The sequence below is a fragment of the Dicentrarchus labrax genome, unplaced genomic scaffold, assembly GCF_905237075.1.
Source record: "Dicentrarchus labrax unplaced genomic scaffold, dlabrax2021, whole genome shotgun sequence".
In the NCBI taxonomy this organism is placed as follows: Eukaryota; Metazoa; Chordata; class Actinopteri; family Moronidae; genus Dicentrarchus; species Dicentrarchus labrax.
This window is the reverse complement of record NW_026136708.1, coordinates 17572004-17587639: the sequence shown is the minus strand read 5'-3', so window position 1 is coordinate 17587639 and position 15636 is coordinate 17572004. Positions and strand designations below refer to the sequence as shown.

At 43.1% G+C, this 15636-nt stretch overlaps 1 protein-coding gene across 2 annotated transcripts in view; it reads left to right on the top strand.

The window, feature by feature from the left end:
* sesn1 (sestrin 1) overlaps nucleotides 1-15384 on the top strand; it is a 57243-nt gene extending 41859 nt beyond the window's left edge. Inside the window, exons 1-9 of one of the 2 annotated variants that reach the window (XM_051409806.1) lie at nucleotides 10049-10330; nucleotides 11146-11211; nucleotides 11299-11499; nucleotides 11614-11796; nucleotides 12104-12340; nucleotides 12510-12764; nucleotides 12856-13046; nucleotides 13157-13301; nucleotides 13401-15384. In XM_051409806.1, coding sequence (XP_051265766.1) covers nucleotides 10229-10330; nucleotides 11146-11211; nucleotides 11299-11499; nucleotides 11614-11796; nucleotides 12104-12340; nucleotides 12510-12764; nucleotides 12856-13046; nucleotides 13157-13301; nucleotides 13401-13487 — 1467 coding nt within the window. In that variant the 5' untranslated portion in view covers nucleotides 10049-10228 and the 3' untranslated portion in view covers nucleotides 13488-15384. Of the gene's footprint in view, nucleotides 1-10048; nucleotides 10331-11145; nucleotides 11212-11298; nucleotides 11500-11613; nucleotides 11797-12103; nucleotides 12341-12509; nucleotides 12765-12855; nucleotides 13047-13156; nucleotides 13302-13400 lie in introns of those variants that run through there. The other variant, XM_051409805.1, reaches the window with a different exon arrangement.
* The last annotated feature ends 252 nt before the right edge of the window (nucleotides 15385-15636 follow it).

The following is a 15636-nucleotide window of genomic DNA, read 5'->3' as shown; positions in this document are numbered from 1 at the left end:
TGATTATGGAACAAAATCAGCAGTATTAAACCTCTTGAGAGACAAACTTTTTCCATCTGTTTGTAGTTTAAAATTAAGTCCTTGACTTTTATTTTTTACTTTTTCTTCCTCTTTTCAAAAGTTTCTGAACCTACTGACTCTGTCAAGCCACACTGCCAATTAAGCTATTTTTCTCAAGCATGACACCGATGGGAACACAGCCAAACCTCCTGGCAGCGTTAATACAATGGCATCTACCCTATTTGTCCAGCTGTTATGTAAGACTGCTTATTGCACATCAACATACAGCACTGTGCACCTATTTGTATGTAGTATGAAGAATTCTTTTTTTTAATCATAAAAGTAAGGACTTTTACATTTCAAAACAGCAATGCACTTGCTGCATGAACTGACATACTAATGTTTTTCGTCACCACAGTAATATAATCAGTGAACGCTTCACTGGACAGAAGCCATCTTATCTCCCAATTATATCTGATACTTGAAAGTTGGTGAGCTATTTGAATCGGACTTGAGTCCACAAGGAGAACGATATGAAAGAGTTTTCGGCCGTTGGTTTGTTCTTTTCAGGCCTGTAATTGATTAACCACAGAGCAAATATGTCCAACACTACCTGTGGCATGATGAGCACACGCACGCAGACGCACACACACACACACACACACACACACACACACACACACACACACACACACACACACACACACACACACACACACACACTTCTGTCAGGGTTATGAGGTCCATGGAGAGTTTGTAGTGAAGTGAAGTGAAGCATGCGCACGCACCCTACACATTAACCTGGTGCACTTTTAAAGGGAGTTTTAGGTGTTATTAGGTTTGTGTGAAGTTGCATGATAAAAGCAAACTTATTTCTAAGTGGATATTTTTTCCCCACAAAATGTCTCTATAACATAGATACTCTGCAAAATCTGTCATAATCAGATATAATTAGTATATATCTATTTTTAAGTTTTTGAAATAACGACTCAGCATACGCTGTTTGCATAACCGGGTAGAACATAATTTGCCTTGGTAAGCATTTCTGCATTTTTAAAGTGTTGTTTTGGACAGAACAAACTCATGTCACATGCTTGTGGTTTCATATTTGAGGAACTCTGAGGATATAGTCTTAAGAGGAGAACATGTATGTAGCCTACATGTGCTATGGGTGTGTGTATGTTGTCCCTGGTGTGTTTGCAAACACTGAGTCTGCTGGCTTCACTGTGTGTGTTTTCTGTACCTCATCTTGGACACTGTTTGAAGTTGAACTTGTCACGCAAGAGCAACAGTCCATAGCTACAATATGTACACTTCAGTCTAGTAGAAGGTACACATACCTGTTATTTAGACTTCTCCCATTGACCTTTAACTGGCCTGGTTGATTCCTGGTAAGTAGGAGTTTTGGGCGTTGCTGTGTATTTTTGGAAACGGACTTAACTGAGAGTTAAAAAATTTAACCAGGTGGAGCGTGGAAGGAAAACTAGTCCCTATTGACTCACAAGTCATATATAATACGTGCACCTACAACTTGTAGAACAGGAAAAGTCACAATAATGTGTTTTTGAGACCCAGGCCGTGAACTGCTGTTAAACTCCCAAAATATGCATGCTGTAGACCTCTTTCACAGCACATGTAATGACATGACGTGAAACAGTAGGGTAAACACAGGTGCTACCAATGATACTAATTAAGGTTCTGTTCCATTTGTTGTAGTGGAGCCTTTTCAGTGAGCCAACATGCACAACAGCAGCAACCTGTCTCTGTTTGACCTGAATGGAGCTGAACCTTGATTAGTATCATTGATAATGTGTTTACCCTACTATTTCATGTCAAAATGGCTGCTGTGAAAAAGGTGTAGCTTGCTAATAAACCCCTTCCCTGAACGGCAATTGTCAAATCATAGCTCAACAACTATAACAAACTTTGGTTTTTGATCTTTTGGTCATGTTGAAGTGGTGTTCAGGGTCTTTATACTCAACATTTAAAGAGTTCGGAAGGCGGTGTCTTTTTGTCAGCATTTCCAAAACCAAAAACACAAGAACAAAAGTGTAACCTGTGGTTCACACCTCCCACGTCTGCATCGCGCTCATGTTAACAGATTAGAGCTGCCCGCCTCTGACATGGCTGCAGCGACCCTTCACTAGAGACACTTGAGGTCCCACCTGTTTTTATCTTGAGCTGCAAACGTCTCCCAGCAAAACAGGACGGTGAAAAGGATCTATTGGTAGTATTTCAGTAATGTTTCAACTTCCTTTTCAGAGTAAAAGCACTGTAGTAATGTTATTTTTCTAACACGACTTAAATGGTAAAAGAAATTCCAGAAGTGAACAAGTTGAAGGGCAGTATCAAACATATTACATATTTGTAAATTACGCATTTTAAATTAAATGACATAAAAACTTTCATTATTCATGGGCATTATACAAAGAAAGGGTTTAAACTGCGTGTTTATCTGCTCTAATGTAAGCTGCAATCGTTAGCATGTGGCTACCTAACTGAACTCCTACAGTAGTAACCTAGTGTCTCTATAGCAAACATTTCATATTACATCGGTTTACGGCTTTACAAAACCTGTAACCCATAAATGTAATTTGAAATGTTTTACCACTGTTTTGTATTTCCCCACTGTGTGGAAGCTGGTCCTTGATGCTCTATCAGAGTGTAAGATAACGTTAGCAGGTCTGTGCTGCTCTTTATTGGATTTGGAAGTTTACACTCCAGGAACTCTAGCCAAACTTGTTTTCAAGATAGTGTTACAGTTTGCCAAACACACTGGTTAGTCCTCACCCCGAAAAGCTTTTTGTCTTGTAACAATAAAGTGAAAAATCCTGTTAAAAGATACAAACATGAATCATAACCTCTGTCTCTGTCTTGCTTGTCCAAGTATGGAAGCTTAGCAGTCAGGCAGGGTAATGTTAGAACAAAATAACAGTCTAATCTTACATTTTTCCTTATCACACTTATAATACTGTGGCTCACTGGCTTGGAGCTGCAATAAAGAACAATGCTGCTCCTTTATTCCCATGCCTTCAGCAGCAAGCATCAACTGGTTAAGGATGTTTTTGTTTGCATAGGATATGCAACTTTGACCTCAGTCTTTAGCATTACATAATGTATGTAGCTATTAAGTACACATTTTGATTTGTCACGTGAATTTAAACGTGGGATTTCCACCTTCACTCTCCACTGTCATATGTCATACAAAGCATTAACAACTTAAATAAAAATTAAAATAATCTGTAAAATTACTGGAAATGTTGACGACAGGTGAAAAGGACAGAGACCAAGGTGATTGAGTTTCCACCTAATCAAACAGACATTTCATAAGCGATTAAACATTAATGGGGCAGTCGCCGTGACGTCGCACTCAAATGAGGGTTCTGCCAGCTATTTTGTTCTGCCATTCTGTACCGGGGCTCATTGCCTATTAATGAGGTAATAGGACACGGTCAAAATGGTTCTGAGGGCAACGATTAGGCCATATCACTTCCCCCCCCCTCGAAGTACAGCAGTATCACATCCACTCTTAGCAATCAGAATGTATCCTGGTGAAGGTTACAGATTGAGAGGACAGATAGTGGAAAAAGAGAGGCAGAAGTGAAACCAGCGTCAGAAACAGACAAGTGCAGATTAATGCAGAGTGCAATAGTTCCTAATCTTTGCCATAGCCTCTGTGATGTATTACATCAGACTTTATCAGCGTCTGTTTTTGTCTCCTGTCTCAGCCGGTATACCTCACGCCGGATCGCTGCTCTCGAGACTGTCAACCTTTCTTGTTCTCTTATGTATAAAAAGCGTTTCATTGACTCGCTTGTTTTCTGTGAGCCGCTACATAGAAATGCTAAAACTTTTGTTTGTTAGGCTCACTGGCTCATCAAGTGGCTCATCAGCCACTGAATCAAACCAGCCACTTTGATTACTGGTTGGAGCGTTGCCTGCTGTAAGCTGCTGTTAAGAACTTGTTATTTATTGGTATGTTTTGGAGTGAATCATCTCCTCTCTGCATTCTCACAGAAACAGGTGAAGGGTCTGATTCTTTTGTGCTGGGTTTACAGTGCCCATTAAGAATCATAGGGTGATGATCAACAACTTTTTGGCCAGGTTCCCAGTGACATGAGTCATTTTTTTTGCTCAGTCAGCAGAGCCGAGGACTTGTCAGAGAGAGACAGAGACGGAGAGAGAGAAAAAAAAACAGCTGTGCATGCCAGAAGGCACACAGCAGCGTCACACCGGAGGGGCTGTTTTCTTTGGGGCTGTTAGAGTCCCTATGCTGGTATAAGGTCTTTGTTAGTCCCATGTTTTTGGATAACATGAGTAGTAGAGATAAGCTAGATTTCACCACGCATGTCTTCAGTATCTGAAACATTTGCTACGATACTTTGCGTGACTGAGTTTTTTTCTTTTTGAACTTTGGGCAGTGCCGATGAACTCGCCCCACTGTGTTGTCTCCCGTGTTTCCCATCAGTAAACTTTATGAAGAGGAGGGGAGTCAAAGGACAGCTGGGGTTGTTATTGTAGAAGCGGAGAGTATAGAGAGAAAAGAGGCAGAGCGCAGGGGTTTCTCATTGATTTGCAGTGCCTGTGTCATATCAGGCTAAAGATAGCAGGGTTGGTTTGGCATTTTCTGTTTTTCTATGGGATCTTTTCTGTTGGAGCTCACTGTATTGTGACAGCTGCCCTCTCCCTGTTAGAATAACATCCCCGGGAACTCACTCTTCCTCACGTGCACGCAGGGGTTGCAGGCCAACGCCTTTTCCCCTGGATTGCAACCTACAGTATATAGATTATTTAGGGAATTGTGTATATGCATGTTCACACCTGGCAGTGTAAAGTCAGCAAAGAGGTTATCTTTTGTCCCAGATACCTCTTTACCCCCTTCCAATATGTAGTTTTATTTTTATTTTTTCCGTGTTCTCCCTGAGGTCTCTGCAGTTCCTCTGCGTTTCATGGAATCCAGGGATCGCTGCTTCCTCCCAGTGTTGGTGTGCGCTGGTCCAGGACCCGCTGGTCTGGGGGGCACGCCTCTCCTGTCAGGAAAGCCGGCGCTTGGCGAAAGCGCTCTACTCTGATAGCCTGCCAGAATACACACAGATCAGAGAAGAGGCGACTGGGAAAAGAAGAAAAGGGACCAAGAGTCGCTCAGAGAAGGGCCAAAAGGCAACTCTGGTCCAGTTAATTCCCACATTCATTCAATTTAGGCTTATAAGTCTTAACATCAGATTAAAATTACGGTTTAAATTACCATACACCCTCACTTCTAAGTTTGAAGCTTTATGATCAACATGTTCTGACAACTTAGCAGCAGTTTTAGAGGCTGAATACTGCTCTGCAAGAGTCTGCAGGTTGTTGCCTGCTGGACAGGTAAGGGTTAACCCTCCAGTCTGCTCAGTTAAATGCTCAGTGATAGATCAACAGGCTCCAACTTTGTTTGAGGAGTGGGGTGGGGGATACCCTCTTAGTCTGCAGTTTTCACTCTCTGACTGTGTGCAAGTTTAAAACTACCTATGCATCTATGGCTCTGTAGTATTTTAAATGTACAGTATTGATTTACTGTTAAAAAAACAGCCACTGCTGGTTTCAGAGTCTGCTTACATGAAAAAAAAGAAAAAGAAAAAGTCAAGTTGTTTTTCACAGATGAGAGTTGCTGTTGTGAGCCTCTGGGCTAAGTTGAACCATGTGGTTTTGTGTTTGCTGTGTGTGAAGTTAGGAGACATTTGTTTTGCCACTTTTTGTCAGAGAAACTCAAATGGACAAAAGTTACAACTGTGCAAATAGATCAGTAAACCGAATTACTTTCTATGAAACAGATCAGATTCGTTTGTTCACTGAACTTCATACCTCGGCAAAACTTTTTTTTCTGTTTTCCTTTTCTTTTTTTTTTTTTTCTTGCAGAGAAACAAGAGAGGCAGAGAGAGAGAGCGGAGAAGATTGGTTCCTGTAACTGTTGTCCTGCCCTGTGATTGGTGGAAGCCTGTTGCTAGGCTTATGTCAGTGTTCGAGAGTTTTCTGCTTCCTCTCCTCTGCGCACTGATAGGTTAGGTTTGAACTGGTCTGGTGGACTTCTGCCACTTGTTGAACATCCCCACAGTTTCTGCGGTTCCCTCGCATCTTGCTGCATGAGAAAACACAGCAGCCGCAGCTCTGAGACACATATGTGCAGAGTTTACGCCTGGCATGGCTTCCTCTCTCTGTTTTTTAATCTTATTAACTTTTATCATCCTCTTTATTGGCTTAAGGCTGTTGTTAATTCTGCTCCACACTCGTAAAGGAAAAACAACTGCTTTAGTGAGCAGTTGAGAAGGTACCTGCCATATTTTTTTACTTATAAAAAGTTTAGGAAACTACTTGAATTCTTGACAATAGACAGATCTTAATGAAACAGCTACTTTAACTTTAAAACTACTAATTGTTCCAGATTTAGTATCCACTTTGTCTCTCAGTAATATAATATCTATCCTCATAACTTGGTTATAAAATGTTCTAAGAACATGCAAACTGTTGCATGTACAATATGTTTACTGGTGCCTTAAATTCCTCAGTTGCAACGTCATTTATTGAACTTGCTACACGTACCATGGGTTCACTTTGTGGAATATACGTCACGCTTTGTTGAGCGATACTATGTTTTGAGTATGAAATGCTTACACTTTGTAGATTTTCAAGGCTTTGAAAAGTTTGTAGTTTGCTCATTCCTGGAGCACAGAGCCAGAGGTCAGCGGACAAAATGGATTCCAAAATTCCAATAAGTTTTCCCCATGGAAAAAAAATGTCCATAGAAGTTACTGGTCATATCGGACCATGTGGCTACAGCACCAAAGACCCAAAGTGTGTTGAATCGAGCTAGTGAGGTTTTGTTTCCTATTTATTGAACTTTTAATTTGTATAAAGGAATATTGTGTTATTTCTTCTTTCAAAAGTTGCATATTTACACTTTAAAGAAGCTTCAGTTGAAAAACGATGTTTAAGTAACCATTAATGAGCAGAAAACAGCTTCTTATAGTGGCCATGAAAGCGTTTCTGTAAAAAAACTGACTATTATTCTTAATGGGAATATTTTTATTATCATTAGTGCAAGACTAGTGGAAATGTGTCCATTGTTCAGGCCTTTCCTCCAGCAGATCACTATCTGATGATACACACACTGTTGAAACAAATCCAAGATGATTCCTGTTGTTTCCAGGAGCCTTTCCCCCATCATAACTAATCTTCCCAATGTTGTCCTAACCCCTGTACTCAAAACCACCATCAAATACACATGCATATATACATCTCCACAGGGTTACACGGTGGCTTAGTGGCGCTCACGAAGCTAAAAGGTCACTGGTTTATTCCCTGGAACAGCTAATGAGCCTCTCTGCGGCAGTGTCATCTTGTAGCCAAGTGTCTACATACTCATTCATTGAAGCATGATCATAACAACGATGTTCACCGTGTTTCACTTCATCTTCAGGTAGTTTCCTTGTTTAGTTTGTCAGCGATTAGTCATTTAGGAACAACAGCATTCAGACTCACTGTAGTTGACATCAAAGAGCTGAGACACCTAAAGATGTAGGTCTGCAGACTCCCCCGAGACACACCTGCTGTGTGGTTGTTTATATGTCACACTCTGTTCTGAACCAGCTTCAGAAGACACCCCAGAATACGTAGGTTGTAATACGAGCCAGGTTTTGTATATTGAAGTCTGGAGTCAAATATTCTGTCGTGTTTTCTTGAACTGTGAGAACACGAGAGACATAAAGTGAAGTCCCAATGTGCAGACACGTTCAGGTGGAAATGGATTTATACAATCCTTAACTCAGTGTCCACTTACTAACTTTTCTAGAGCTTTCTGAAGCTTCTCGGAGCATATATAATTTCATGTGTGTTGATGACAGAAGCTCCCTATGATTCCATGTAACTTGTTTACGACCTCTGGTTTTTGCTTTTGCATAATTCAGCTCTGAGTTCCAGCTTACAAACATTAGCACCAAAGGTGTGGAAGTGGAGACGTAATCTAAGATCTAAGACGGAGCACATATGGTTGGATCACTGCACTCGCTCAGATACTCCTGATGTGAGTACAGTAAAGCCTCACCGAGTAGTCAGTGCGTGCACTCTGACAATAGTGTTTGGCCCCGTCCGCAAGCCGGACCCCCGAGCCTAAGCGCTTTTATGTGAAAAGGTTTGGTGTGTCGTAAGCCCTAACGCTGACCAGCCTCTTCTGCAGCTTTGCTGAGCCATGGGGCTCCCAGCAGCCCTGGGAGTGCTGACTCCAGCCCTGGGAACATGTTTACCGCTGCCCCGCACCCCACCCTGTGGCATCAGGAGAGGGACCAGGGAGGGGAGGTGAGGGGGGTTAGTTGGCCCGATCCACACAATGAACCTGCTGAATACTGTGCTATCAGTGCTGGAGACTTGCAGTCGGTTGCCAAACTGGCCGGGCAGGCTCTTGATTGGAGTGCACAGGGGCAGACTTGCCTTTTCTTGACTTACACTTGTAACTCACACTATACTCGTAACAACATCTCATCGCTACCAACTTTAACTTGCTTGTCTGCTTTTTATTTGGTGTCCCTTTCACAAGTCACCCAAAACACTTTCATAGCCAGAGGAGCCGCAGTAACGATGAACTGAAATGAGGTAGTATCTCACAAAAAAAATGTTTTTTCAAACAGTCGAAACAATTGTGCAGTTTTCTTCCCATAAAATGAGTCTTTGTGAAATCTCAGAACAGAAAAGTCTTTTCTGTTTTGCTTGGGAAACGTTATTTTTAAGTCTCGCACAGAAACATGACGCACAGATGTGCACACGTGTGTGTGGGTCTGTGGACACACTGGCCGATATGTGGATGCTTTTGTAACGTTGTTGCTGGCAATTCACAGAGGAAACAACACAAACAACAGTTGACTCACGTGTGCCTTTACATGAAAATACAACTGTTTATCTGTTGTTTAACATACATTTCAAAGACAAATATACTTCTGGTACTGATCATTTCCACAACGACAGACTTGTTTGGGTGAAATAAGGTGGATATTGTACTGTGATATAGAACTTGCAGAACACAGAGTTGTTTTCAGTACTTCTCGTGATATAATTCTGAGTAATTATTGACTTTCATACCACCCCGGTGCGATAAACCAGTTATACACTGTTCAACTGAACAGTGTTATTGTCAAGCTGGGATAAACAAAGCCATAAGAGTGGCCTTCCTTATCTCTGCTTCCTTCTGCCTTTTAAAGGACTCCTTCAGCCCGGGCTGATTGGTGGAGGAATGGCATTATCTGCGGTCTGATGGGCTGTGGCGCAAAAAAACCACTAACTGAAGCGCTGTTGTTGTTGCAGCAGGTCCCGCAGCTATCCATCTCACCGCGCGCTGATGCTGATCTCTGCACAGCGGCCCTCCACCTTCTTCTGCAGCTCACTAAGGACAGCTGAGGGCTCAGTTTACCCCCGTCCCCTCCAGTGCTGCAAAAAGCCAATAGGGGGGGGGGGGAGAACTTGCTGCTGCATGCTGGAGCTGGCCTTGGGTTGTTGTTGTTTTCGTTGAATGCACATTACACAGATGAACACACAGATGCCTTCTTTTTTAATTTTATTTTTTTTGCCCCAGCTAGATTTGGATTTTAGATTACAGAAAACTATTTTTAGTGGTGTTTTTTCTCCACGCCGTGATAATGGATTTGAAGTATTCATCTGAGCAGCAATCACCTTGAATTGATTGCTGCCGTTGTTTAGCATACAGAGCGTAATGCACAACTGTAAATGCAATCCTGATCAATGGCAGCAGGGAACAAAAGAAGAAAAGAGAAGTGATGATGTTTTCTTAGAGAGGGGTGGTGGAGGTGGGGAGGGAGATTGTTCTCTCTGCTCACGTTTAGGACCCCCCCTCCCTCTCCCCTCCCTCCCCTCCTCTCCTCACGCTTAGCTCCGCCTCCCCCCCCCCGCCTCCCCTCCGTTCTCCTCTCGCTCCCCATTGGCTGCAGAGAGGCTGTTTTCGTCGTCCTATTGGCCGCCGAGCGTGTCAATCACACGAGCCTCGACTTATTTACCGAATGTATGAGCGAGAGAGGACGGTATTCTGCTGTGGGGCTGCAACAGCTGACTGCCGAGCACTTTACCCAGTGCCTCAAGGAACAAAGAGAGGAGGAAAACAGCCATTCAGAAATTAGAAAAACATCTTTTTGAAAGAACATTTTATTTTTTTTATACCAGTAAAATAATCAAAGTGCAGCGAGGACACGAGATGAGGCACGCAGTCGCACCGGCAGAAAACGTGGAAAATAATTGTTTTGCAGTGACAAGGCTGTTAAAGATATGTACCCATTGTGAACGGCTAAGCAAAAAGGTAAGAGAGAGAGAGAGAGAGAGAGAGAGAGAGAGAGAAGGGGGCTTCAGGGGAAAATAACACTCTTTCATAATGCACCTTTTTGTTAAATATCAACCTGACGTCGGGATTTAAAGAACTGTCTCGGTTTTTATGTTTTTATGTGACCTTTTTATTCTTCTTATTATGTTTTGCTTTGAAAAAACAAGCTGCAGTGCAGTCTTTTGTGCAGGGCTTGTTTACGAGTGAGCAGAGTTTTTTTTTTTTTGCTCACTGGGGCAAGAAAATAGTCTCTGGGTTTATTTTATTTTAGTCAGTTTCCCTTTAATGGAAGCAAGACACGTTCAGAGGTTTGTTTTTAACCCGGTGTCATTTCTGAATTCTACGCGTTTCGTGGGTCATTCATTCATCCTGCTTCATTGTGCGCTGCGGGACGGTGTCCGCTAGTAGACATGTCTCGACAAGCAGCGGAAAGTTACAGGACGTGATAGAGGCGATGTGAAGGTTTCTATTGTTTTATTTTTATGTTGTATGAGGGCGAAAGTTGCTCATTAATTTAGTGTCAAGTTTCGTTTTGGTTTTATGTGTCAGTTTCTTGTGACACTGCACACACAGAGAGAGAGAGAGAGAGTTGCATGTTGCTTGTACAATGGAGAAAACCTTAAAATTTGGTTTTATTGTCATTTTCTCTGTAGATTAATAAGGATCCGACAGGTTTACTGGTGTCAGACTCAGATTTCTCATGCTGGTGAAGCAATAAAGTGACAGTTGAGCTTCTCCTCTGCTTTCCTGTGATATCTAAACTACATGTTTTTCTCTTTTTCTTTGTCTTGCAGGACTTGGGAGTAAGGATCCCAAGACCCTTAGTCAACGGACCAAGCAGATTTATCCCTGAAAAAGAGGTATGAGACGGTCCATAATCTCTCCAGAGACTTTTAACTTGGTTACAAACATTACATTTATGTAATAAACCTCCTTTTTTTGTTAAGATTCTCAAAGTCAGTAAAGTGGACCCCCGGACACAGTCGATATTTGAGGATGCGTTTGCAGCCCTCGGTCGCCTCGACAACATTTCTTTGGTGATGAGCTTCCACCCACAGTACCTGGAGAGCTTCCTCCGGACGCAGCACTACCTGCTGCAAATGGATGGACCCCTGTCTTTGCACTACCGACACTACATCGGCATCATGGTACGTTCATGTTCATCATCTGAATTCTTAAAAAGCACGTCTCATTTGACCGTTAATACGTCGAGCACTTAACATGACTTGTGGTTAATACCTCCTTCTCCTCCTGTCCTGCAGGCTGCAGCTAGACACCAGTGTTCCTACTTAGTCAACCTGCACGTGAACTACTTCCTCCAGGTCGGGGGCAATCCCAAGTGGTTGAACGGCCTGGACGAAGCCCCACAGAAGCTGCAGCAGCTCGGAGAGCTCAACAAAATCCTGGCCCACCGACCTTGGCTTCTCACCAAGGAACACATCGAGGTGAGAGGACGGGCACGATCTGGAGGGTGGATGTGGACATGAGGAGTGTTATGTAACTGGCTGAGATTCTGGGTGGAGGCTGGAGTGTAGCAGGATGGATTTGGGAGTTATAGCAGTAGAAATATGGTGACAGAAAGTGGGGGACGGATAGAGGGAGGTGGGTGAGGCTGGAAAAAGACAATAAATTGGTTAGGAAGGCTGAAAACATATTTTTCCCACTTCCTAAAAGGTCAGTGATATTGAGGTCATTATTTGGCTCCAGCTACAAGGACTCACACGTTTTTTCCCCCCTTTTTGTTTTTTCCAGCGTCTTCTGAAGGCAGAGGAACACAGCTGGTCCCTCGCAGAGCTCATCCACGCCGTGGTCCTCCTCACACACTACCACTCCCTCGCCTCGTTCACCTTCGGCTGCGGCATCACACCTGAGATCCACTGTGACGGCGGACACACTTTCAGACCCCCCTCTCTCAGCCAGTACTGCGTCTGTGACATTGCCAATGGCAACGGTCATGCTTATCACCATGATGATCCACTCGGCAACCAGGTGAGTGGTAAAGGACCGTGTGTGTGTGTGTGTGTGTGTGTGTGCGCACAGTGAGCTAAAATCCAGGCAGCAGATATACATTCCCTGCACTTTATCCTGTGTGTTGGTGCTAAGAAACAAAACAGAGATTGGTTCTTCCTAACTGTATGTGTGCTCTTTGTTTCCATAGGAGATGTGTGGCGAGGTGGAGGTGCTGATGGAGCGCATGAAGCAGCTGCAGGAGTGCCGCGATGACGAGGAGGCTAGCCAGGAGGAGATGGCGACTCGCTTTGAGAGGGAGAAGACGGAGAGCATGCTGGTGGTCACCACAGAGGACGAGGAGTGCGTCCCCTCCAGAGACATCTCCCGACACTTTGAGGACCCGAGCTACGGCTACAAGGACTTCTCCAGGAGGGGGGAGCATGTGCCCACATTCAGAGTGCAGGTAAAGCTCAAATACAGTCTGAATATAGAGTACAGGATGCTAAAAAGATGGTCTATATGTTATTTACTTCTTATTTCCTCTTTTTCTGTAGGACTACAGCTGGGAGGATCACGGTTTCTCTCTGGTCAACAGACTGTACCCTGATGTTGGTCAGATGCTGGACGAGAAGTTCCAGATGGCCTACAATCTGACTTACAACACCATGGCAACACACAAGGATGTGGACACCAGTATGCTGCGCAGGGCCATCTGGAACTACATCCACTGCATGTTCGGCATCAGGTGAGCCGCTGGGAACGCCTTCCTGTATGATCTCACCTTTTTATGTGTGTCATTATGCTCGGTCAGAACTGGGGCCTGTGTCCTAACACTGTGTCTCTGTCTTCCTTCAGGTATGATGACTACGATTACGGGGAGATAAACGAGCTTCTGGACCGTAGCTTTAAGATCTATATTAAGACCATGGTGTGTAGCCCGGAGAAGACCACCAAACGAATGTATGAGAGTTTCTGGAGACAGTTTCAGCACTCCGAGAAGGTAAGATCCTGATCTCCTCTCCTGGCCTGTTCCATTACAGCTATTTGAATCAATGTACAGTGTTTAATAAGTGTCTCTTGTCTCTCTTTTCTCCTGCAGGTCCACGTTAATCTGCTTCTTATGGAAGCGCGAATGCAGGCAGAACTGTTATACGCTCTGAGAGCGATCACCCGCTACATGACATGAAGTGCTTTTGGCGTTTTTATCGTTGTCTTTTTACTGTCATTGTTGTTGCTCATTATGGGACACTTCAAGAAAAAAAAGAAAAGAAAATCAAAGTGGGCGGGAGGGAGGGTTTGGGATTCAACAAAAATGTGGAAGAGATGTGAGAAGCCCTGGGTTGTGACAGTGCTTGTTGGATGGATGTGAAGAGGATCAGAACAAATGAAAGCAAGAAAAAAAAGAAAAAAAGAAAAAAGAAAGGAAAGAACTGTTGAAGAAAGTCATCTCAAACTACAAGTGGATACACAAACTCTGTTCGTGTTGCCTGCAGTGCCAAAACTGTCCGAGAGAGGGCAGCCTGGAGCAAACTCCTGCTCTGCTGGGGGAGTTTGTGCCTTGAGCACTGACACCGGAGGCATCCAGGACGACGTTTCAGTATTCCAGCATGCAACAGTGTCTGTTGCCAATCTCCTCTGTCTCCTGGTAGAGTGAAGACCCACCGAAAAATCCCCAGAAAAGCTGTGCAGCCAGAAACAGTCTGCACTTTGGATTCTGTAGTCACTGTTATATTTGTTTATTAATATCTTTTTATTTCTTTTTGTATTAAGGGAAGTGGATGTTGTTGTCGATGTGGTTGCTGTTAGTAGTAACTGGAGATGGAAGCATTAACTTTGGGCGGTTTTTTTTTTTTTTTTTTTTTTTTTTTACGTGTGCCTGAACTATCCAGCACAGTGTGCATACGTGCTGATACTGCTGCTCCCATGTTGTATTCAGTGGGGTCATATTGATCCCCAATTCACCCTAACCCCACCCCCCAACCCAATTATACCCCCTAAGCCCCTATCCATTAGAAATCCACTGCATTACCCCCCTCCCCCCCTTGTCCTTTACCCCTACCCCAAATCTCAGATGTCAATGTAAGCTAATCCAAGGAGTGTGTGAAAACCGTGGAAAGAAACTCAAAGAACACTGTCTGAGCCCGTTTTGAGTTTGACTGTACACGTGTGGATGAGTTCTGTATTCATGATGACTGAGGTGTGGATGTTTGTGTGTGTTTAACAGAAATGACGGAGGAAAAAAAAAATTTCGTCTTTAAGTTTCATGTGTCAAAAAAAAAAAAAAAGCGAGGCACTTTGAAGGAGAGACTTCTTGCTTCTGCTGTAGCTCTGTTATTGTGAGATAACTGTTTATCATTTGTTGTTGATGATGGTGATGATGTCTTTATTTTTCTGGTAATGTGGGGGTGGGGGGGAGAAAAAGAAAAAGCTAATCAAAAAGAAAGTTAGTAAACCAGGTTTTCCAGGAGGGATTTGCTTCCGGTTGCCCTAACCACACCTTATCTGTCTTCCGCTTATCCCAGCTGCCTGGTCACCCTAACAACTTTCAAAGCTTTGGATTGTGAATTTTACCAGTAAATGAATACCTCTTCTGTTTTTCTCTAGAAAACATATAAGAAGTGCTCTTTGGTGAGCAGAGACTCTTTTCCGGGCGGCCGCGTTCCCATTGCTCGGGGACCCGGCTGGCCCACACAGGGCCGACTGCGGTCGATACACATCGAACGCAAACGGTTGTAGCTGTGCTTATTTCCCTGCTGGGGAAGTCTAACCAGTGCAAAAGCAGCTTTTTTTTTTTTTTGAACAGAGGTGTGAAACCTCTGCCGTTTTTGTTTTTTGTTTACTAAAACCAGTTAAGAACTGCATTCTTCTGAGGTTGGATTGCGAGAATCAGACAGATGAATGAGTGATAGCCAGATGAGGATGATGATGATGATGATGATAAAGGAATGGTACATTTGAAAGTGGTTTGAGAGGAAGTGGAGGTTTTTTTTTTTCAAACTTCTGACTGATGTCAGTTACTGACACTTTTTTTTTTACATGAAAATATATGAAAAAGATGAAAAAAAATAAACTATGATATTAAATTGTTGTGTATCATTTGTAGTTTTCTCCTAAACAATTTGATTTCATTGCTTCATTAAAGAGATTGTATTCGATGCGGAGAGGCCTACACAATTCAGGAATCAAACAGTCATAGCACAATCAGTGTCACCATCAGCTCACTTCTACTGCTCAGTTGCACAAGTACAGCAAGTCAAATAACCCATGCTAATTAGTAAGCATATTTAAATGCTCATATGCAAAAGATGACTCATGAAAAGACATGGAGCGTTACT